We start from the raw sequence: 25,885 nt of genomic DNA, 5'->3' as shown, positions 1-25,885 counted from the left end.
AATAATTTAAATAATTTCGTAATTTTTTAGTTGAATTTAAAAATTTGTGCGGTAGAGAAGGTCCGGGTCAAATAATGGTCGATCAAACCCTCGAAGATATCGACGAATGCGCTTTAATGCCTAATCTATGTTCAAACGGAGTTTGCGTAAACGTAGCCGGAAGTTTCCGTTGTGATTGTTATAGGGGCTACGTCGAAGATACTTCATCACATCATTGCGTGGACATCAACGAATGCGCTTTAGGAATATGCGCATCGAACGCTCAATGTGTTAACGTCCCCGGATCCTTTGAATGCAAATGTCCCGAAGGTTATAAACGCGGCGATACTCACACGGAATGCGTCGACGTCGATGAATGCACAGAAAGACCCGGAGTTTGCGCTAATGGCGAATGCAAAAACTTCCAGGGCAGTTTCCAATGCGTTTGTCCAGCCGGATTTTCATTAACCCAAAGTAGAGATTCTTGTATTGACGTAGACGAGTGCGCGCGTCGTCCGGATACTTGTAACGATGGGAATTGCGTCAACACAATCGGATCATACAAATGCATTTGTAATCCAGGCTTTAAAATCAGCAGAAACAATAATTGCGTTGATATCGACGAATGTCACATGATGCCGTTTTTGTGTCGAAATGGAAGGTGTCGAAACACGGTGGGTTCATTCCTTTGCGAATGCCCCACTGGGTATAAAGTTACAGAAGATGGACGTAATTGCAAAGACATCGACGAATGTTTGGAAGTACCCGGAACTTGCCCACCACCAGGAAAATGTCAAAACGTAATGGGATCGTACGTTTGTACTTGCCCAGATGGTTACGAATTAAGCACAATAACTAATATGTGCGAGGATATCGATGAATGTGAAAATCCCGAAGCATGTGAAAACGGGGAGTGTACCAACACCGATGGTGCAGCTTATTGTACTTGCCCCCCTGGTTACATCTTAAACGCGCGCCAAATGAAATGCGTCGACGTCCGACAAGATTTTTGTTTCGACCAAGTTTTTAGCGGAAATCAATGCGCTGCGCAAAGAGGAAACATGAAGTTAACATTAAAAGAATGCTGTTGTTCCCGAGGACAAGCCTGGGGTGTTTATTGTTTGAGATGTCCGCAAGAAGGTTCCGTTGAGTATCAAAAATTATGCCCGGAGGGTGCTGGCAGAATGGATAACGGCGAAGATCTCGATGAATGCGCTTTAATTCCGCGAGCTTGCGACGGTGGAGATTGCGTCAACACGGATGGATCGTATAGATGCGAATGTCCAATGGGGTACACTTTAGATGGATCGGGGAGAACTTGCATCGATGAAAACGAATGCGAAATAACTAAAGGGGTTTGCGGAAACGGAACTTGCGTCAACGTTATCGGAGGGTTTGAGTGTACTTGTAGCGATGGATTCGCTCCGGGTCCGTTACAAAGTTGTGAAGATGTAAATGAGTGTCATGAAATTGGTAATCAATGCGCGTTTAGGTGTCATAATGTGCCGGGGTCTTTCCGGTGTATTTGTCCCTATGGGTATGCTTTAGCACCGGATGGACGACATTGTCAAGATGTTGATGAGTGTCTCACCCCAGCGAATAATTGCAAATTCTTGTGCAAAAATTTAATTGGGTCCTTTACTTGTATTTGTCCGGAAGGTTACTCCCAAGTACCTGGAGTTGATGATTGCCGAGATATAAACGAGTGCCAAACTATCGAGGGGGTTTGCGCAAATGGATATTGTAGGAATTTACCTGGATCTTACATGTGTGATTGTTTGGATGGTTATCAACCCGATCGAGATCATAAATCGTGTATTGGTAAGAAATTTGTAATTTTTTTTTTATTATTTATACAATTATACACAATTATATACACTTATACAATTGAATAGTTTAATTAGTGCATTTAGTTTGCTGCTTACTCTTAGTTATTTATTTATTTACACATACGGGGACATGACACAGTCCCACATAAAAGCTACTCCACTATAATACATTTTATATACAATAATTGTATGAGCACAAAATTGAAAATCGATCAATTAATGGCCTTAATCATATATGATCAATCCATTTCAAGGCAGAACTCAAGCCGCTGCAACGAGATAATGTCCTCAAAATCACACAACTAGTAGGGCGAGCACGGCATTACGAATAATTTGTTTGAATTTGTGCGGCATGACGGCGAATATGTCGAACCCAAGGCTGTCCACTGTCCTCTCCATGCGAAGTATTGAGGAATTTCTATACGAATATGTCCGGGCGGTCGGCGCATAAAACAGAAAGTTATAGATCAATGCGTGAAAGAAGATAGGAAGAATTACAGTAGCCTCTGACCACCCAGAACAGAAAGCAGGCATCACTGCATGTTCTGCGCTGAACACCTTATCTGAATCCTCTCTATTCTGTAAATGTATGTGTCATACTGAGGGTTCCAAACTGTACTGCCGAACGATGAAATACTGCAAAACGATTCAGAAGAGCGCAATACAAATCCCAGCATCCTATTAGCTCAGGCCACCACTGCATCAACGTGTTAATCAAAATAGTGTCAACACGATCCAGTAAGCATGTTTCGCACCGGTAATCAAATTTAATGAACTGCTTTTTTCTCGTAAAAGTAAAAGCCCGACACTTCGATATGTTAAGTGACAAATTATTAATCTCACAAAAATCATAAAATCTGTTCAGGTCATTCTGAAGGTTAACGCAATGTGAAACAGCAGCAACAGGAGAAAATATTTGAATGTCGTCAGAAGACATGATAACAGGACCGGCCGAATATCTTATATACTTATATTTATTTCTTTCCTTAAGTGTTCTGCCTTTTCTTATGGTTAAGTTTGCCAATGTAAATATCAGATCATTACTGTCGGGGTTTTCTACATTTTCGGACTTTGTATTGGAACGTAGCTCCAACTGTCTTTAACTGAGAGTTTTTGGCAAAACTGTGCATGCAAACCCTAACGTGTATGTGTATAGCGTGTACAATATGAAACTCGGTTATACATGCAAGGCTAAAACCATCATGCAAACCTTAAGGTGTATGGCCTCCATAACAATTGTGTCGTTAACCGACTGAAACACCGTACCTACACAACACTAACCAACACCATAGATAAATAACCTCTAATCTGCTTATTTTAGTTTATATGGGGATTCCCCGTAACACAGATTGCAATACCGGCACAACTCCTACATATACTTAAATTGCCATCTATGGGCTGAATAAAGAATTAGATGTATACTAATCAGAATTGAAAATTAACGCTTATTTTCTGCAAAAATACACCATACATGCGACACATCATTGGAAAGCTAAAAATATGCTCTTTTCAGTAAAATCATAATCAACTATAGTTTGTATTTAAAAAAATTAAACTTTATGTTGTATCTCAAAAATTATCAGCTATGTTTAAAATTTTTTAATAGCAGTATATTCTACTCAAAAAAGTGTCTTAAGAATGAATTAACGCCATTTCTCTAATTTCAAAAATAAACGAAATATGAGCATTTTTTGAAATCGCTAAATTTTCCCTTTTTTACTATACCTTAAAAACAAAAGAAGATAGAGATTTAGTCTTTGTGGGATTGGATTAGTCTCGGAAAAAGAGGCCGAGACATGGCACCTATTTTTTTTGGTATCTCTTATAGTTTCTGAGATACACCCAAATTTGCCCACCCTGTATAATCAGAAAAAAAGAGATGCGTCGACGTTTTTTCGTATAGGCCGTCCAAATTACACAAAATCCCATATACAGTATGTAAAATGAACCCCGACGGCCTATACGAACGAAAGTCGACGCATCTTTTTTTTTTCTGATTATACAGGGTGTCCAAATTTCGATGGGTTTGCAGGGCATCTCAGTTATTATGAAAGATAGAAAGTTACGGCTTTCGCGAACCTGAGCTACTTTTTTGTGAAACTTACAATGGCGCAAACCAAATTTTCATAGCCCTCTTCGTTTTTGATATACAGGGAGTGTTTCAAAATTTACGATTTTCAGACATCTCCTGTATCTCGGCTATCCGGAAACGTAAAAACGGGTTCTAATAGATTTTTTCACGTAGAATCCAATAGTGCACGTAGAATTTTTCTAGTCATCACGGTTTTTGAGTTATAAAGAGTTAAGTATTTTGGAAGTTGAGTATTCAGTATTTGAGTTGTTTCTAACTCAAAAACCGTGATGATTAGAAAAATTCTACGTGCACCATTGGATTCCACGTGAAAAAATCTATTAGAACCCGTTTTTACTTTTTTACTAAGTTTCTGGATAGCCGAGATACAGGAAGTGTCTGAAAATCGTAAATTTCAAACACGTGTATCAAAAACGAAGAGGGCTATAAAAATTTGATTTGCGCCGTTGTAAGTTTCACAAAAAAAGTAGCTCAGGTTCGCGAAAGCCGCAACTTTCTATCTTTCATAATAACTGAGAGATACCCTGCAAACCCATCGAAATTTGGACACCCTGTACATGTGGTTTTAAACTGTTTAAATCCATAAGGCAAAGCCAAATGTGTTTACTTATCTCTGTTTTATGCCCTCCGTAATCCAAACACAAAAGATTACAAATTGTGGTTAAGTCACCTACACTTAGATTTTCCTCTATAAACGTCAATTTTGCTCTAAATTCGTCCGAATCAACTTGAAATTCGAACCCAGCAAATTCTCGTAGTTGTTTTCGACTTAGGCCTTCACCCACAGTTTCAAATATCAATAAATGAATTGCTTTTATCACCTTAACTGGCAATGTTAAATAGCAATGAATCTATTTCTCCTAATGTCAACATTTTCTGAGATGTCATAAAATCGACTTTTCGTAGAATCAACTTTTCGCAGAATCCACCGATTACCATCCACAACACAAACTACCTATGATACACGTCGGCTCGATGTTGTGTCTTCCTTCTCCGTACTGTGATTTTGTTCTATTCTAGCACCTCGCCGAAAATACACACAAAATGGCGTCGGTCTTTCTTCTAGAACAGCGAAATTCTTAATTTCCAGTCCTTTATCCCACTTCTGATAACTGTAGAAAAGACTTCTTTGAATATTTTGCCAGGATACACACTTTTATAATCAAAATCGTATATTAACAAAAAAACAGATTGACAGCTTTATAACAACGATGTTCACTTGATGACGACCAAGCTCGAACTACTCGACGCAAGCGCATTATTATTAGGGCGCCATCTAACAGTTAAAATTTAAATTTAATTTCTACAATTATTTTATATTATATTGATTTTTTTTTTTTTTTTAGATAAACGAAAAGAATTCTGCTTCCGTAAACTAACTCGAGGTGATAGATGCACTCCTCACCACCGCGAAATGATAGCAATGACAAAAGCGGAATGTTGTTGTGCTCTCGGAGAAGCTTGGGGCGCAAAATGCGAACTCTGCCCCCAGAAATTCTCTTCGCTATACAACGACATGTGCATGGATTCGGGGATCGTTTCAACTGGTGAAGACGTCGACGAATGCGCCACAATACCCGATTTATGCATCAATGGGAGATGCATCAACACAATGGGATCATATCGTTGCGTTTGTAATCGCGGATTTAAATCGGACGGCGGCGGAACGAGATGCTCCGATATTAACGAGTGCGGACAAACACCTTCTCCGTGCCAATATAATTGCCAAAACACACCCGGAAGTTTCGTTTGTTCATGTCCACCCGGTTATTTATTAAACATGGATGGAATGACTTGTAGGGATTTGGATGAATGCGCAACCGATAATCACGTGTGCCAACAGGAATGTATTAATACTCAGGGTAGTTATAGTTGTGGATGTCGCGAAGGATTCAAACAAATCGGTGATGATTGCCAGGATATTAATGAGTGTCTTGACCCGAACGATCGGGTTTGTCCTAAACCGGGTAAATGTGTAAATACAGTCGGTAGTTTCCGGTGTGTTTGCCCACGCGGATTTAAACCGGATCCAACCGGACGGTTTTGTATCGACGCGGATGAATGCGCCGATGGAGACGATGAGAAATGCCCCGAAGGATGTCAAAACTTAATTGGTGGTTATCAATGTGGATGTCCCGAAGGATATAAATTACATCATTATTATAATCATTGCATTGATGTTGACGAATGCCTCACGAAACCTTGCGGAAGTTCTAGTTGTACCAACATGCCCGGAAGTTATAGATGTGGATGTCCCGATGGGTATCGATATGATTCAAATATTAATTCTTGCGCGCAAGTAATGATTTAAAAAAAAACGTTAATTAAAATCATTTAATTATTGATTCTTATTATTTTTAGATGGGACCTGCTTGTGTAGGTTCATTGTGTCAATTTGGATGTTTTGATCACGCCGGTGGTGCTTTATGTGGATGCCCCCAAGGTTATCGAACGATAGGTCAAGGTCATTGCGTTGCAACGATCGGACCTGGAAGTGCTTATGGTCCCGATTTAGGAAACGTCCCAGTTTACCCATTAACAACTCAAGATCAACGATCGAAAAGTAAAATAATTTCAACGGAAGGATGTTTCTCTTGCAAAGTAAATGGACGAAGTCGGAGAGAAACTAAAAATTTGAATCCTTTTAAAACGTTCGGAAGTTATTATCAATTATCGCACAATTATACGGATATTTCAACGCAAATAGGAGATTATTCCGATTTAAACGAACTTAAAATTAAATTGAATTTGAAACAAACAAGGCATAAGAAGAAAATTATTAAATTAGTTTCAGCTGTTAAGGTAAATTAATAATAATTAAATCAAAAGATATTGATAAATGTGATGACGTTATGCATCACTTGACTAAGCGACAAATGAATAATGTTGAGAAAAACGGGATTTTCGTTTTCATCTCAATTTAAGAACGCTCTTTTTTAACAAAAGAAATATTAAGAAACTTGGGAAAAATTCAAGAATCATCATGTGACTTAAAAATCGTTAAACCTTAAAAAACCCAAAAAACACGTTATAAAACTTCTATTATATGATAACTAACTTCAGGTTTAAAATGTCAACCTCAATTTTGACATATTTGTAATCTTCATTAAAAATCCTTTAAAATGAGTACAAACACGACATATTTATCTCCAATATTAATGAAGTTATGGTCAACTTCCGGTTAAGAATGTCAATTTTGGCATATTTGTAATCGTCTTGAAGAATCCTTTAAAATGAGTCCAAACATGATACGTTTAATTGCAATATTACTCGAGATATAAGCAACTTCCGGTTTGAAATGTCAATGTCATTTTGACATATTCTTAATTTTTATAAAATATCTTAATATTTGTCACAAAAACAAAAATATAATAAAAAAAAAAATTAAAAATTAAGGTTGGTATTAATATTTAAAAATTAAATTGCTATCTTCATTGTTGCTAACTTCGGGTTTAATGGTTTTTATTCTAACTTTTTTGAGATAAGTGCGTCTTGTTTGGACTCATTTTAAAGGTTTTTTAATAAAGAATACATCATGAAAGAACACCTTGAAGTTGTCCATTCGTCTATTATATGATAACTAACTTCAGGTTTAAAATGTCAACCTCAATTTTGACATATTTGTAATCTTCATTAAAAGTCCTTTAAAATGAGTACAAACACGACATATTTATCTTCAATATTAATGAAGTTATGGTCAACTTCCGGTTAAGAATGTCAACGTCAATTTTGACATATTTGTAATCGTCGTGAAAAATCCTTTAAAATGAGTCCAAACATGATACGTTTAATTCCAATATTACTCGAGATATAAGCAACTTCCGGTTTGAAATGTCAATGTCATCTTGATATATTCTTAATTTTTATAAAATGTCTTAATATTTATCACAAAAACAAAAATATAATAAAAAAAAATCAAAAATTGAGGTTGGTATTAATATTTAAAAATTAAATTGCTATCTTCATTGTTGCTAACTTCGGGTTTAATGTTTTTTATTCTAACTTTTTTGTTTTTTGAGATAAGTGCGTCATCTTTGGACTTATTTTAAATGTTTTTTAATGAAGATGACAAATATGTCAAAATTGACGTTGACGTTTCAAACCGGAAGTGATTGTATTTCCATTAATATTAAAGTTAAATATGTCGAGTTTGGACTCATTTTAAAGGTTATTTGATGAAGATTACGAATATAATAATAAAATTAACGGTGACAGTTAGTTCTAGAGAGTTTCTTTTCTCTTCTTGTCTTGGGTTAGTTCTAGTAATAGTGCAAGTGTAAAACTAGAACTAACACTAGACCTAGAACAAGAAAATATCGGGTTTAGCCGTACGTCTTCAGAAACAAACTTCTTCTTTAAAACAAATGGTATTTTAGGTTTTTCGGTATTCTACATTTTTTCTAAGATAAGTTATACATTTACCTACCATACAGCATGAAAATCTCTAAAAACAATAAAATGTCGCTTAGTCAATTGATGTATATATATGTCGTGGTCGAAATAATAATTAATTTTGTAATTTAGGGTCATGTTGAATACTCGATAATTAAAGGAAACGATAAAAACACATTCGAAATGGTAAACGAAAACGAAATATGGGCGTTACGTTTCCGGAAGCGGCTGAAAGAGCCGGCTAACTTCCGTTTGGAAATCGAAGGCGTTCCAAGCGACATAAACGACACGACTTCACCGGGAATAGGAAAACCGTTGAACTTAAAGCTGCATGTAATCGTTAAAGAATAGTTTTTTTTTGTTTTTAGTTATTAGTTAGATGAATTTATTATCAACATTTTTATTAAAATTAATTAATTATGGAAATTATTACGCACTGCCCACCGAGTTTATAACAATCATGTGTTCATCGACGACTGCCATTTATTTTTTTCCTTTTATGTTACGTGCTATGTTCATAATTTTTTGATTAATAATCGTAATTTGTTTATAAATGTTATATAACAAGATGTTAAATTATTATTATTTAGATAAATAGGATGAGAGCTTTATAATCATGCAGATAGTAATTATATACTTATTTTTCCAATAAATGTTTATGTATATGAAGTTAAATCATTGTTTAATTTAATTTAAATAAAAATATAAATTTTAAATAATAAAATTAAGTAGTACCATCTATTAACGACGGATGAAATTAAAAATAATACGAGAACGAAAAAAGTTTTCTGTATTACCGACCGTATGAGTGTTTGACATCGGTTTCAAAATGGCTGTAACGAACGGTTTCGTTAAAGAAGGGCCTGTGCGGTCTGGAATTTCGTAGGTGTGTCGCCTTGTGGCCGCGATTATGACGTTGCAGACGATTTTCCGTCGTCTTCGGGACGCGTGCACGTGCGAATGCGGCCCCAAGGGCCGCGCAATCGCCGCCCCTTAGACCGTAACGAACGGCGTGTGGACATTTTGCATCGTTAGGGGTTAGTTGGGGGCCGCCCGTTTTTTAACTCTCGGCGCGCGTTTTCGTCGAACACCGCCCGTGGAAAATGTGGAACATGATGTGCGACGTGATGCCGACCATCTCCGAGGACAGCATCAGCCAGCGGAGCTCGCAGTTCTCCACGGAGGACGCAAACTTCGAGCAGCTGATGGTCTCGATGCTGGACGAAAGAGATAAATTAATGGACAGTTTGAGGGAGACTCAAGATCGTCTCGGGGATACCGAAATTAAATTGGCCGAAGTCGAAAAGGAACGGGATTCTTTACAGCGACAAATCGCCGCTAATTTACCCCAGGTAATAAAATCGATTTTGTTTTAGCAACGTTTTCAAACGATACGGTTTTACGACCGGGGTATTTTACTATCATATGGGTTTGTACGGCCATTTTCAGTTCGAATCTGACGATTTTCCGAAGATTTTTCACCCCGCGAATTTATATACGCGGATCTATAAGTTACCCCCACCACGCCCCCGTTGCGCTCGCCCTGTCGCGAGTTACTACGTTACCTTGGCGACCGCATTTTCAAAATTGACGCCATTCATCAGTTACTAACGTATAAACAAAAGGCGTACGTACGATACAGCCTACTACGTGTTCTTTTTTATGAATGAATTCATTGTAACATGCTACCTACTTTGATACTATTAATAAGGATATTTTTAAATATCCTAATGTTTCTATATATTGAGAAAATTGATATTTTTATGAGTAAAATTTTTTGGTTAACTGCTTTAATTCTCAGTATTAAAAACGTCAAAAAAAATTTGACGTCACGTTGCTAAGTAACATGATTTCATTCCTTTTGAACACTCCTGTATATCTTGGAAGGAATTTTGATTCCTGGACATGTCCTTAAAATATTTCAAAATCATCCAGTATATTGACTTTTAACTGTTAAAATGTTGTTCTTCTAATTATTTATTTAGTTGCCACCAAATCAGATTTCGTCCGTTGGAACTAAACAGATTAAATTTGTTTTCATCCGAAAATTACTGTGTTCCTAAGCAAATTAACTGGAGTGTTTTACACTTAACTTGTTTGCATTTGATATTTTTAATCAAATATTAATTTAATTCGAAAAATCCATAAATATTTTAAATTGACAGAGCGAATAAGTGAGGTTAACTTTTCTGTCAAAACTTCGTCGATTAACTTTTTCTTCTATTTAAATTCAAATTTAAGTTGGCAGCAATGACATTTGAAGTTTGATACGGCCCGAGTTGTTTTTCTTAAGCAGAAATATTTCTTTTTTCCGATAATTTTTTTTAAGGTATGTACTTTTAATTAGTTTTTAACATAACTTAATAATATTCGTCTTTTACTTGAGGTTGATTCAATTATTCTTAACAAAAATATTTTATTTTATATGACAACCCCGAAAACGTCAAATTCACATTTTAAAGTTTTTTTTTATTTTCTCCTTTTAATTTTCTTTTGCAGAAAATATATTTACGTTAAATCTAAATTACTTATTAAATTGTATAGCACCATAACTTTAAATTATTATTTCTTGTTTATATCAAGGTCTTTGGATTTTATTAAAAAAAAAATAAGTTGGCAGCAATGACATTTGACAAAGAAGAATTGTCACAAAAACCTCAAATTATAACCGATTATTTTAGCTCTATTTTCTTTATTTAAAATGTTAACTAAATAATATTGAGAAAATTGATATTTTGATAAGTCAAATTTTTTGACGTCACGTTGCTAAGTAACATGATTTCATTCCTTTTGAAGAGCTGATTCATTTGAAAAGATAAGGGTGATTCCGGAGGAAATACTTATTGAAATTTGATTCCTGAACATGTTCTTAAAATATTTCCATTTCCACCCGAATCACCTGTATATTGACTTTTAAATGTTAAAATGTTATGCTTTTTTAATTGTTTATTTAGTTGTCACCAAATCAGCTTGCGTCTGTTGGAACTATAGATTCTTAGCTGTTATTCTCTAACAGATTAAATTGACAGAGTGAAAAAGTGAGGTTAACTTTTCTGTCAAAATTTCGTCGATTAACTTGGAACAAAACTTTAAATCGTTAAACACAAATAGTTTATAAACGTTTATAAATAATGTTTATTAAATATTTATAAATATTATTAAAAGTTTAAATCAAATTTTTTCTTCTATTAAATTCAAATTGAAGTTGGCAGCAATGACATTTGAAGTTTGATACGGCCCGAGTTGTATTTCTTAAGCAAAAATGTTTCTTTTTTCCGATAATTTCTTTTAAGGTGTGTACTTTTAATTAGTTTTTAACATAACTTATTAATATTCGTCTTTCACTCGAGGTTGATTCAATTATTCTTACTAAAAATATTTTATTTTATATGACATAACCTCGAAAACGTCAAATTCACATTTTAAAGTTTTTTTTTTATTTTCTCCTTTTAATTTTTTTTTTACATAAAATATATTTACGTTAAATCTAAACAAATTATTAAATTGTACTGCACCGCCAGCATAACTTCAAATTATTATTTCTTGTTTATATCAAGGTCTTTGGCTTTTATTAAAAAAAAAATAAGTTGGCAGCAATGACATTTGACAAAGAAGAATTGTCACAAAAACCTCAAATTGAAGCATTATAACCGATTATTTTAGCTCTATTTTCTTTATTTAAAATGTTAACTAAATAATATTGAGAAAATTGATATTTTGATGAGTCAAATTTTTTGACGTCACGTTGCTGAGTAACTTGATTTCATTCCTTTTGAAGAGCTGATTCATTTGAAAAGATAAGGGTGATTCCGGAGGAAATACTTATTGAAAGGAATTTTAATTCCTCGACATGTTCTTAAAATATTTCCAGTTCTACCCGAATCACCCTATATATTCACTTTTAAATGTTAAAATGTTATGCTTTTCTAATTGTTTATTTAGTTGTCACCAAATCAGATTGCGTCTGTTGGAACTATAGATTCTTAGCTGTTATTCTCTAACAGATTAAATTGACGGAGTGAAAAAGTGAGGTTAACTTTTCTGTCAAAACTGCTTCGATTAACTGGGAACAAAACTTTAAATGGTTAAACACAAATAGTTTATAAATAATGTTTATTAAATATTTACATATAAACATTATTAAAAGTTTAAATCAAATTTTTTCTTCTATTTAAATTCAAATTTAAGTTGGCAGCAATGACATTTGAAGTTTGATATGGCCCGAGTTGTGTTTCTTAAGCAGAAATATTTCTTTTTTCCGATAATTTCTTTTAAGGTATGTACTTTTAATTAATTTTTAACATAACTTATTAATATTTGTCTTTTACTTGAGGTTGATTCAATTATTCTTAACAAAAATAGTTTATTTTATATGACATAACCCCGAAAACGTCAAATTCACATTTTAAAGTTTTTTTTATTTTCTCCTTTTAATTTTCTTTTGCATAAAATATATTTACGTTAAACCTAAATAAATTATTAAATTGTATAGCACCATAACTTTAAATTATTATTTCTTGTTTATATCAAGATCTTTGGCTTTTATTAAAAAAAATTAAGTTGGCAGCAATGACATTTGACAAAGAAGAATTGTCACAAAAACCTCCAATTGAAGCATTATAACCAATTATTTTAGCTCTATTTTCTTTATTTAAAATGTTAACTAAATAATATTGAGAAAATTGATATTGTGATGAGTAAAATTTTTTGACGTCACGTTGCTAATTAACATGATTTCATTCCTTTTGAAGAGCTGATTCATTTGAAAAGATAAGGGTGATTCCGGAGGAAATACTTATTGAAAGGAATTGTGATTCCTGAACATGTTCTTAAAATATTTCCAGTTCCACCCGAATCACCCTGTATATTGACTTTTAAATGTTAAAATGTTATGCTTTTCTAATTGTTTATTTACTTGTCGCCAAATCACCTTGCGTTTGTTGGAACTATAGATTCTTAGCTGTTATTCTCTAACAGATTAAATTGACGGAGTGAAAAAGTGAGGTTAACTTTTCTGTCAAAACTTCGTCGATTAACTTAGAACAAAACTTTAAATCGTTAAACACAAATAGTTTATAAATAATGTTTATTAAATATTTATAAACATTATTAAAAGTTTAAATCAAACTTTTTCTTCTATTTAAATTCAAATTTAAGTTGGCAGCAATGACATTTGAAGTTTGATACGGCCCGAGTTGTATTTCTTAAGCAGAAATATTTCTTTTTTCCGATAATTTCTTTTAAGGTATGTGCTTTTAATTAATTTTTAACATAACTTATTAATATTCGTCTTTTACTTGAGGTTGATTCAATTATTCTTAACTAAAATATTTTATTTTATATGACATAACCCCGAAAACGTCAAATTCACATTTTAAAGTTTTTTTTTTTATTTTCTTCTTTTAATTTTCTTTTACATAAAATATATTTACGTTAAATTTAAACAAATTATTAAATTGTACAGCGCCTCCACCATAACTTTAAATTATTATTTCTTGTTTATATCAAGGTCTTTGGTTTTTATAAAAAAAAATTAAGTTGGCAGTAATGACATTTGACAAATAAGAATTGTCACAAAAATCTCAAATTGAAGCATCATATCCGATTATTTCCTAAAAGGTATGTACTTTTAATTACTTTTTAAAACATCTTCTTAATATATATCTATTTATTAAGTTCGATTTAGTTATTACTATAAAAATGATGTTATTTTAAATAACATAACCTCTAAAACGTCAAATTTAGACTAAACTCCAATTTTTATAGTGAAATAACTTCCTCTATTTTCCTTGACGTTATCTTATCATAAACCAACAATTATAATTACGACAGTTGTATTAAAAAGTAAATTCTTATTTAATAACGGATGAAAATTGAGTTTAGTTAGTTTCGAAGCGAGCAATGCGCGTTAATTTACAGGTTAATCCGTTTGGAATGCGGATTCAAGGTTTTGCATACAAATCAGGAATTAATTGCAGGGAAATTCTAACTCAACAAATCTTCCTTTTAATATGTTTTTCTCCCTTTTTAAATTTATTTATTTGGTTCGTTTTACATCTTTTCGTTCTTTTACTTTCTCAATTATTTTGTTCGATCAGTTTATGCAGAAGAAAATTGAATTTTGTTGTATCACAAAAGAGATACGTAACGATTCTTGTCCAAATATTTTTCGGGGGAGATATCTTTCGTTGTGACACTCCGTATTTTCTCTTCATAAACTCAACCTCGCTTGGGCAATTTTCGCGCCGTTGAAAAATAGCTTGAAATTTGAATTTCGGTCCCGTTTGTCAACCGGGTTCCGGCCGGCATCAAAAATCCCCACGTTTTATTACCAAATATATTTTCGACGCGCCTCCCTTCATCCGGGGGGAATCCGCTTGTTTTCTTTTCCATCCACATCATAACGAGATCCATTGTTATTCCGCGTAAGGGGGCAAACTATTTCACTCCCACGTTTATTATTTTTGAAAAATAAAAAAATAATAATAAAGATAATATAACATAATTACTACTTGACCTATAACTTTGTCGGGCGTTGATGTTGTATCATCCTAGCTGAGGCACATGTGTTAATTGGTCCGTATGGGCGGCTTATATTCCGCACCACACGCCACTGCCCTCTGTTCTAATTTTAGACACACTTTGATTGATGAACCAGAAGAGCTTTTAGGTTCGAAAAAAATCGAATATTCACACTGGATACGCGAAAACGTTAAATCGCGATTTAATTGCGGGAAAACCTATCAATTTTTAAAAGATTAATTCATAAACCGAAAGTTTATTACTCGTATTTGGCATCCATTTTGGAATTATTTTAGATTTTACTACACATAATAAAATTATTTTGACAAAACATAAAGTATTACTCGATAAAATTTGAAATAAAAACGGGGTGTATGTTTCTATTTATACCGGTTTTATGTTAATGTATGGCTGACCTAATAATTAACGAATATCTTTGATTATTTTTAGTACAAACCACGCGTCTTTGTAATATTTTATGTTTTACAGGCATACATTCCAAGAAGACACTGTAATAGGGTTCATGTACTCTAAAACTATTCAACTGGGACACAAATAAACGATTATTTATGTTAACAGACCGTTAAAATGTCTAATTATTTTTATTTAATTGTACAGGGTGTTACAACAATGTTTTGCTGGCTATAACATATGTCCTAAAATGGTTCGTTATTGAGTTACAGCGGTGAATTTAAAGAAATTTACTTAAAGCTTTTCAGACCAATATTAAGTAGGCAGTCCGTGCTTTTTGTTTTCAGTCTAGTACAAAATGGCAGATTATTCTTTCGAAGAGATGTCCGACATGCATTTAATGTATGGTTTGGCACATTGCAACAGAATAGAAAAGCAAGAAGACTTTACGCAGATCATTTCTCAAACCGACGTTTACCAAATAAAAATTTTTCGAAAGGGCAGACCACGAACTACAAGAACTTTGGACTCGAATAGTACTCGAAGAATTGCATTGGCGGAAGTTGTCGATCATGTGAGTGTGTGGCGGATTTTAAGAACTAATCAGCTTTATCTGTACCACCTGCAAAGAGTACAAGGACTTAGTGAGAATGATTCCCACCACGAGAAGTTGTCTCTTTCTGACGTGTCTACTCTTTGGTGATGAAGCTAGCTTTACAAGAAATATCGTCATAATTTCATAATTTACACCAGTGGCAAGAAGAAAACCATCATGCTATTATTCAGTGCAGACATCAAGCAGTTTTCATTAAATGTGTGGGCAGGAATTATCAACGATTTCTTGATTGGTCCTTTTGTACTTCCCCGACGACTTTATGGGCAGAATTATCGTTATTTTTTAGAAAACGACTTACTAGGTTTGCTGGAAGCTGTTCCACTAAATGTTAGAGAACGCATGTGGTTCATGCATGACTGGCTCACTTCAATCTCACAGCATGCGAATTTTTAAATGGCGTATATCCTGGAAGATGGATTGGTCGTGATGGACCTGTATCGTGAATTGCTCGATTTTGACGTATGGGGACATTTAAAATCTATGGTGTATTCTAGTCCAATTCAAAATATTGAGGATCTTCAACGTAGAGTGGAAGATGGATGTCAGCAAATTCGAAATACACCAGGAATTTTTGAGCGCGGAGGTAATCCATGATACGACGAGCTCAGCAGTGTGTTGCTGCCCGTGGTGGTCATTTTGAGCATTTGTTATGATTTACATTAAAAACTCCCGTTTTCTGTAATCTTTTTTAAATAAAAACACTTCAAGTGGCTGTAACTCAATAACGAGCCATTTTAGGATATATGTTTATATACACTTTTTTGCTTATTTTTAGTTGTAGAAATCGTCTATGTATAGCCAGCCCAACATTTTTGAAACACCTTGTGTATCTATATATTTTTATATAAAATAAGCAGATTTAGGTGATTTTAGAAATAAACACAACCTTTAGCATTTTTTTCTCAAAAACTATCTCAAGCCAAATAAATTATTCAACTTTTGATAGAAAATTGTTAACAATTTACACTAGTATCAAATTCTTTAAACATTTTTTACATGGATATCAATTTGTGGTTTACACTGACCGCAAACCTCTAATCAACACAATTTTTTCTAACACAGAAAAAACTCCACGTCAGACACGATATCTTAGTTACATAACACAATTCACATCAGATATCACGTACATTACAGGAGAATCAAACATTGTAGCGGACACGTTGTCCAGAACAAATATTGATTCTCTAAATTCACAGTACCCTGACACACAAACCTTAAAAAACGCACAATTTAATGATACAGAATTAACACATTTACTAAACAAACAATACTCAAAGACACAAACTACTAAATATAACCAATCGCAACAAACAACATCACATTCAGATGTAAAGCTTTGGTGCGACATTTCAACAAACAATCCTTGAACATACATACCACAAAAATTTTATAAAACAATTTTCAACAAATTTCACAACTTAACACATCCTGGTATTCGCGCTACTACACACATCATCAAAACACGATTCTTTTGGCCTCACATGACAAAACACATTCAGTTATGGACAAAAACCTGTTTGCGATGTCAACAAACAAAAGTTCAAAAAAACATAAAATCACTTATTAGTAAAATTCTAATACCAAAATTAAGATTCGATCATATCCACATTGATTGGGTCGGTCCTCTCACTCCGTCCCTTGGCTGCACATGTGTGCTCACCGTAATAGATCGTTTTACGCGTTGGCCAGAAGCTTTTCCTCTCAAATAGCACTATAACCCATGATCAGGGACGACAATTTGAATCAAAACTGTTTTCAAAATTTCACACCCTTCTAGGAACACGTCAAATTCATACATCCACCTTCCATCCCCAAAGCAACGAAATTTTAGAACGGTTTCACCGTTCTTTAAAAACAGCCATAACTGCCAGAGGTAACACTACGAGGTGGAACAATGATCTTCCCTTGGTTCTCCTAGGCCTCAGATCATCTCTTAAGGAAGACCTGGGTTGTTCATCTGCCGAACTTGTATACGGTCAACCACTTAGGCTTCCAGGAGAATTTTTTGTTGATATTCAACACCCTTTGGAATCTGATCCATTGCTATCCAGTTTACGAGAAACATTCTCTTGTTTGAAACCAGTAAACAACAGTTTTTCATTCTAACCAAAAACCATTTATTCATAAAGATTTATTCATTTCAAAATTTGTTTTTGTCAAAATTAACGGGATTCAGCCCTCTTTAACACCAAGATATGAAGGCCCATTTAAAGTGATAAAAACATTTCCGAAATATTTTGTAATTTTCAAAAATAACAAGGAAGTAGCTGTTAACATCAACAACCTTAAACCAGCATTTCTTTTAAAAGAAAATTCAACATGTCACCACAGCGAGGTAATCAATTCTCATAATATAAAAATTCAAAAAAAAGTTACTTTCAATTTTTAAATATGAACTTTTTTTTTCTTTAACCACCATATTCCTCTTTTTATTAATCTTTATAGGAGGGGAAGTGGCTGTAGCATGTTGTGCACACGATACACATGTACAAACAAACAAAAAACCACGTTTCCATATAAAATTGTTATTGTTTATATAAAATCATTATTAATCAAATTATAATCAATCGATCAGTCCTTCCAATGTAGTCCATGTTATCATTTATTAAAATGTTATTAATATTATTATATTGTGGACACATATATATCCACAGTCTGCCTGACAACAAAAATCAAAATAGTAGGATATTTGAGAACACCTTATAAGCAATATTCAGCAACGTAATTCCCTATAATTATTACATTCGAGTTTGTCTCCTTTTTTGTATACTGGGTTTATGATGCCTCTTTTCCACGTATCACTAATGATCTCACTCTCCATTTTTAAACATTTCGCTCCTGCCATACCGGGTGCTTTAAAGTTTTTCATCCTTTGGATCCTCTGGATTACTTTTTCCACATCGCCAAGTGTCGGCTTGTCAGTGAGCGGTTCTGTCGTTTGTGTAGTTTCCTCATCGTTTATCCATTTAGCCATTTAGCATTTATGATATAATATCATCTTCATCTCCAAGCAGTTTGCCATTCTTGTCTTTGCATCCATTATATTGTCTTTCCTCCATATCCGGAGGAATACCATAATCGCCATAAATTGCATCTAACCCTTTTACAGCCATCATGCATTTCCAAGCAGAATAGGAATTCATCACTGAACCCCACTGCCATGTCACCTACTCTAAACATTGCTTGTTGAGTCGTTGGTGGTAATACAAAATGTAGTTGATAAGATTGCCAGTAAAAAGCCATTAACAAGCAATTAATTTTCTACTAAAAATTTGGGTTCTTGGTGTCATTAATCATTAAAGATAGCGGTCCTTCACTTCATCTATGCTTCATTGCCTAACTTTCGCTATGACACTCCTGTTCCAGCCGAGTCCATGGCTATGAGAATATCAATTGCTATCTTTTAGTGGTTAACGTTTCTGACATCAACGTTTATAACATTGGTTCCTGAAGCAGAACTCCTCTTGGTATCAGTTCGCAAGATGTTTCACCAATCATAACATCAACCTCAGTTTCGAGGAAGTTTTCTTGTCTAACGATTCCATCAGCGAAAGATGATGGAAAATTGGCTCTTTGAAGCAGCTCATACATATAAGGTTTAACCTCAATTAACAACTGTGGCGTAAGCCATATCTAACTATGTGTTACGTTTTTAACGTCTAACTTACCGTATTTATGTATCTGTAAAGATTCTATGATAGATTCCCTTGTTGAAATAATGTATTTGTTTGAATTTCGGTTTTCGAAAACATAAACTATAAGTACTGTCAAATTTATTAATGTAGTTATCACTTGTCAAAATTGTAAACAAACTTCGAAATACGAAAGTCACTAAAAAGTTACTAAATAGTAAACTGTTTGGTCGCTAGATGGTGTTACACGAAACTGTCAAAAAAATATGTCCTTAAATTATTATTTAAGTTTAAATAGTTTTTATAATAGTATGTTTGAGGTTTATTAAGTTTAAAATAAAAAGTTTGAAATAAAATTTTCCAAACTAACACTAAATATGAAAGAATTATGGTTTAAAATTGCAACATTTAGATAGAAGAGCACGGTCGTAAACAATGTAATCTTTCTAAAAAAAAAGGGTTCAATGGTGTCCGTTTGGAGTTGTATTATCTTTTATGGAAAACGTAATTTCGGGGTGTAACATTTCTCGAATACAGGAAAAATCCTGTATACATTTAGGGTCCAAACCGGAGCAATATAGACGGCTTTATTCGCCGGCGGTCCGCGAAATGTTTCATATTGCGGATCGATTTGCCTGGCGCGTTATTCACGGGGGCGACGCATAAATATCTGTCGGTTTTTCCTTCTGGGACCGTCGCGAAATGGGGATTTACGATGCGAACAGTCCGCCGACCCGGACCGGGGGAGGTAGTTTTGCGACATTTTCCATTTAAATTAAATAAAAAAATAAATGCCAGAAAGATTTTACCCTTTCACGTTTTTATTTTCCTAACTAAATTTGATTATTACAAACAAAAAGTAAGTTAAAAAACGTTACTTAAGAGAAACATGCGTGTGTATGGGAAATGTTGAGACTATTACATACGGATTGTATAATCCAGTTTTATCTCGTAAAGTGCCGCTGTAAACTACAACTCGGTCTCCCGTTGCAAATTGAATAAGGGGGCCTTCCCGGGCTGTTCGCTAACTTTCTCGTTAATTACGACCGTACGAACGCCGAATTTGCTACCATCCGCAAATGTTAGTTACATCGCCGTCTCCAAAGCGGATTCGAATTTCACCCTCGCACAAAAATAACAACGTAGAGGTTTGTTTTAAATTTTTAACGTTTTAGAGAGACACACGAAAGTGCATCTGCAGACGGTCTAATTTCCCTTGGGGGCTCAGTTCCAGCGATCTACGTGCACACGCATACGTGTACATTTTTGACGAGAAATGGTCGTTTGAAGTCGACCAAATATTTTTACGCATCCGGATAACAGCCGGAAAGCGGAGGGAAAACTCCTCAATTCCACCAGGGCCGTTCCTTGGATCGTAAAAGGGTCAATAAACCCTTTCAGAGTTTCCTTCACGGCCCGACGCTTCTAGGAGGGTACGGAACCTGTTGAAGGAAAGACCCCCTTCGACATTCTGTTTCCGCATCCTGTGAAAATTCGATTTTAGCTTATGTTTATGCTGGACGCGTAACGTTAACGAATCGCGATTGTTACATAAAAATGATGGTAAAATTGATTTACTTTAATTTCTAAGATATAATAAAAACTCGAAAACCGTGGATAAACCCGAAACTTTCACGTTCTAGGTCTAGTGTTAGTTCTAATTTTACACTAGCACAAATTAAACAACGATTTTTTGATAAATATTGAAATTATCTGAATAAGAATCAAAAATGCTATAATTTGATACCAAACATGATATATTTGAGTTAAAAAGTAAAATTTAGGTAAAAAACTGTCAAATGTCAAAATTAAATATATCGATTTTTTGATAAATATTCAAATGATCTTAATTAGAATCAAAAATGCTTTATTTTGATACCAAACATGATATATTTGGGTTAAAAAATAAAACAGTTTGGTTAGAAACTGTCAACTGTCAAAATTAAATATAACGATTTTATGATAAATATTGAAATTATCTGAATAAGAATCAAAAATGCTATAATTTGATACCAAACATGATATATTTTAGTTAAAAAGTAAAAGTGTTAGGTTAGAAACTGTCAAATGTCAAAATTAAATATAACGATTTTTTTGATAAATATTGAAATGACCTTAATAAGAATCAAAAATGCTTTAATTTGGTACCAAACATGATATATTTGGGTTAAAAAATAAAACAGTTAGGTTAGAAACTGTCAAATGTCAAAATTAAATATAACGATTTTTTGATAAATATTGAAATTATCTGAATAACAATCAAAAATGCTACAATTTGATACCAAACATGATATATTTTAGATAAAAAGTAAAAAATTTAGGTAAAAACCTGTTAAATGTCAAAATTAAATTTATCGATTTTTTCATAAATATTCAAATGATCTCAATAAGAATCAAAAATGCTTTAATTTGATACCAAACATGATATATTTGGGTTAAAAAATGAAAGTTTGGTTAGAAACTGTCAAATGTCAAAATTAAATATGACGATTTTTTGATAAATATTGAAATTATCTGAATAAGAATCAAAGATGCTATAATTTGATACCAAACATGATATATTTGAGTTAAAAAGTAAAAATGTTAGGTTAGAAACTGTCAAATGTCAAAATTAAATATAACGATTTTTTGATAAATATTGAAACTGTCTGAATAAGAATCAAAAATGTTACAATTTGATACCAAACATGATATATTTTAGTTAAAAAGTAAAAAAATTAGGTTAGAAACTGTCAAATGTCAAAATTAAATATAACGATTTTTTGATAAATATTGAAATTATCTGAATAAGAATCAAAGATGCTATAATTTGATACCAAACATGATATATTTTAGTTAAAAAGTAAAAAAAGTTATGTTAGAAACTGTCAAATGTCAAAATTAAATATAACGATTTTTTCATGAATATTAAAATGACCTTAATAAGCATCAAAAGTGCTTTAATTTGATACCAAATATGATATATTTGTGTTAAAAAATAAAGAATTAGGTTATTAACTGTCAAATAACCGCCATTTTTTTTGCTAAAAATTAAGATATCTCGATAACCGTTGGAGATAAATAGGTCGACTTTGGGTTCATCTTAAAGGATTTTTAATTTTGTATCCATTTATGTTAAAAAAGGAACACCATTATAACTAAAAAAAAATTCGGAATGAAGCCCTATTAAGAAATAAATACAAAATTTGGTTATGTCCGACTAATCGGGCGTGCTCAGCATTGTTGGTTTTTCTTCGCAAGCATGATATATTTGGGTTAAAAAATAAAAAAGGTACGTTAGAAACTGTCAAATGTCAAAATTAAATGTATCGATTTTTTGATAAATATTAAAATTATCTGAATAAGAATCAAAAATGCTATAATTTGATACCAAACATGATATATTTGGGTTCAAACACGATATGTTTACGTCAAAAAATAAGAAAGTTAGGTTATAAACTGTCAAATGTCAAATAATAGCCATTTTTTTGCTAAAAATGAAGATATCTCGATAACGGTTAGAGATAAATAGGTCGAGTTTGGGTTCATTTTAAAGGATTTTTAATTTCCTATTCATTTATGTTAAAGAAAGAACACCTTTACAACAACAAAAATTTTCTGAATTGATCCTTATTAAGAAACAAATACAAAATTTGGTTATGTCCTAACTAATCGGGCGTGCTCAGCCGTGTTAGTTGAATGTAGGATACGTTAGTATATACATGTTCATAACTTTGGATTAGTCAGTCGCTGACCACTACTCGGGTATCTTCTAGTTCTAGGTCTAGTGTTAGTTCCACTTTTAGTTCTACAAAAATATACAATAATCTAGCGTTAAAACTAGAACACCGTATTTAATTTATACATCGTATTAGCAACTCGGGGAATACCCGAGTTTATTTATGAACATGGAATAATAATAGAATATTAGAATTATAATTAATTAATTATTAAGAATTATAATAGAATAATGGAATAGAATATTAACACTAGACCTAGAAATATCTGTCTAGTGTTAGTTCTAGTCCTCTACATTAACTACATGCGGTCGAATAGCTGGAGCAGGATTACCTGTTTCTCGAAGTCTTCTGAAAGAATCACTAAAAACGGAATAATATGGCAAATGACGCTGTGGAAATCTTTTTTGACATTCTCGTACTGATCTCGTCGAGCATTTCCATTGCAAAAACCATACACGAAAATTATATCAGCATACTCTTCAGTGCTATAAGCGTACATTTTGAGTTTCTTCTTGATATAGATATCAAGTATATCAAGTATGATATATCATTATATAATAATTAAACCTTACAGCAAACTGACATATTACAATGACAAGTTTGTTTTTGTTGAATGTTTGATTTTATTGACTATTAATAAATTCGCTGCAGATAACTTTCATTAACATTTTATTTTGGTAATTCGATTAGCTATCATATGTCAAAATTTGGTGGTGAGCTAATAAATCACTCTGTATAAGGCCTGTTTTGGTTCAAAAGTGAACAGTTTTGAATCTTTCTACACATACATATTGCATATTATGCGTATGCGTGGAACAGTGCTACTTCTGCATGGTAGATGATATTGCTCAGCATAATTGTTTAGAAACTTCACAACATACTTTGTGTCATCCACTGTCATTGTACATTTTCAAAATTCCTTTTAATCCCTTTGTTTGTGGTTGTTTTCTGGCAAAATGTCAGAATCATGTCTCAAACATCGCAGTTGACCCAAAATTACTTGATTCAATATGTTTACGTGATCCCAATAATTACAGCAGCTTCAATTGGCTATTTAATGAGAATTTAGTTGCGCACTTAACTTTATAGCTTCTCCAAACAATCTACAATTAGCTGGCGGTTGTTTTCATTTGCACAACTGCCTAAATTATCATTGACTTCTTCTAAAGCTACTACTTCGAGATCTTCGTCCTTTTCGTCAATTACTTCTAGATCATTTATGAAATAGATAATATTAATCGAGGTTTTAGTTGCAAAATGGTGGAGGCGCCGGTTAGTTTTCAGTTAAGGAAAAGACAACAAGAAGGATATAGGGATGCAGAAACACCCTCCTAGGGTATCTATCGTCTCTATCATTTGTCAACGTGGTGGGGGTACGTGGTGGGGCGCGGAACCCCGTGGAATACACGAAGACCCGCTGTTCAGTCTGAACTAGACGTACGCGTCCGTGCAAGCGCCCCCTCGCTTCCAAGTCGAGTTGAAACGTGTTTTTTTTAGTGTTTCAATTAATTTATTTCGGGAATTAAAATCAAATTAGTTTTATATTACAATAGAACATACAAGATTATTATTGCATAACTGAATAATTTCCTGTATGTTAATAACTTAGTACGTAATTGTGTTGGGAGTTGTCACAAACAATAATTATTATTGCATACTACACGTACTAAATTAAACTGTATTATATTATATTATATTAAATTATACAGGGTTGCTAATTTAATTGGAACATGTTTGAAATGTCACCGAAAGGCTGACTAATGATTGTGATAAATCTAAAGAGTTCGGAATATATTAGGGTGAAAAACCCAAAAAAAAAATCCCCGATTTGTTTAAAAGATGGTTAAATTCGCTTTAAAAAAATGAGCGGAAACAATTCAACATTTTTCGCGATTAATAACTTAAACAATAACAACAACGAAAATGAAGCGAATTCCCCCAACGATAACAACGTTAATAACAACAGAAACAACAACAATAACGCCAACGGGTACAGATTACTTTCAGCCCAAGGGATGCAGACTTTACAGACATTCCTTAGGGAGCACGGAAACGATTGTATCAAACAGTTCGTTAAGGTATGTAACAATTTTTTTAAAAATAAAACAAATTCTTTCCGGCAAGAACAATACAAAAAGAACATCTCGAATAAAGATAAATTTCTACTACCGCAGAAAGAAGTAATTTATTTAAAGTAAAAACATCTAGATGTTGAGACGTTGAGTGCGCGCGAAAAAAATCCGCCGCAATTAAAGTCGCCGGATGTTTCTCTAGCTTCGCGCGGAAAGAGCTTAAGGGGGTGGCGTCGAAAGCCGTTGGTTAAAGCTTGAAGCAGAGGGATCTAAGGGGGGAACGGTTCGCTTTTAGCGAACTCGGCGAAGCATGCATCCGCGAAAAGAGGCGAGAACACTTTCCGGAATTGCCCTCACCCGAAAATTTTCAACTTCACCGGCGAAAAGCTTGCCGCAAGCGAATATTAAAAATTTAACACGATTAAAACCCACCCCCATCTCATAGAGAAAAGCTTCTCTTTTCTGAGTAAATGCGTGACGATAAATATTAGCTCAGCACTCGGTTCGCTCACTCATAAACGAGGGGGGCGCTAAGCAAACGAATTTTCGAAAGCTCCGGGGCGAAAGTTTTAATTTTCCGTATTGGAAATTTTAATTTTACCGCGTTGCACAGCTCGAAGG

At 33.5% G+C, this 25,885-nt stretch overlaps 2 protein-coding genes across 25 annotated transcripts in view; both read left to right on the top strand.

Annotated features, from left to right (window-relative positions):
• The window catches only part of LOC111418583 (fibrillin-2-like), a 36,889-nt gene extending 28,028 nt beyond the window's left edge, over positions 1-8,861 (top strand). The window contains exons 15-18 of the mRNA XM_023051121.2: positions 31-1,800; positions 5,247-6,199; positions 6,262-6,702; positions 8,425-8,861. Coding sequence (XP_022906889.2) covers positions 31-1,800; positions 5,247-6,199; positions 6,262-6,702; positions 8,425-8,643 — 3,383 coding nt within the window. The 3' untranslated portion in view covers positions 8,644-8,861. The remainder of the gene's footprint in view (positions 1-30; positions 1,801-5,246; positions 6,200-6,261; positions 6,703-8,424) is intronic.
• Positions 8,862-9,116: 255 nt separating this feature from the next.
• Positions 9,117-25,885, top strand: part of LOC111418588 (PTPRF interacting protein alpha) — a 75,526-nt gene continuing 58,757 nt past the window's right edge. For 23 of the 24 annotated variants that reach the window (XM_071195491.1, XM_071195492.1, XM_071195484.1 and 20 more), the window contains exon 1: positions 9,117-9,644. In XM_071195491.1, the coding sequence (XP_071051592.1) occupies positions 9,396-9,644 (249 nt within the window). In that variant the 5' untranslated portion in view covers positions 9,117-9,395. Of the gene's footprint in view, positions 9,645-24,737; positions 25,271-25,885 lie in introns of those variants that run through there. The other variant, XM_071195487.1, reaches the window with a different exon arrangement.

This window comes from Onthophagus taurus, chromosome 3 (assembly GCF_036711975.1).
Source record: "Onthophagus taurus isolate NC chromosome 3, IU_Otau_3.0, whole genome shotgun sequence".
In the NCBI taxonomy this organism is placed as follows: domain Eukaryota; kingdom Metazoa; phylum Arthropoda; class Insecta; order Coleoptera; family Scarabaeidae; genus Onthophagus; species Onthophagus taurus.
This window is presented reverse-complemented; position numbering and strand designations above follow the sequence as displayed.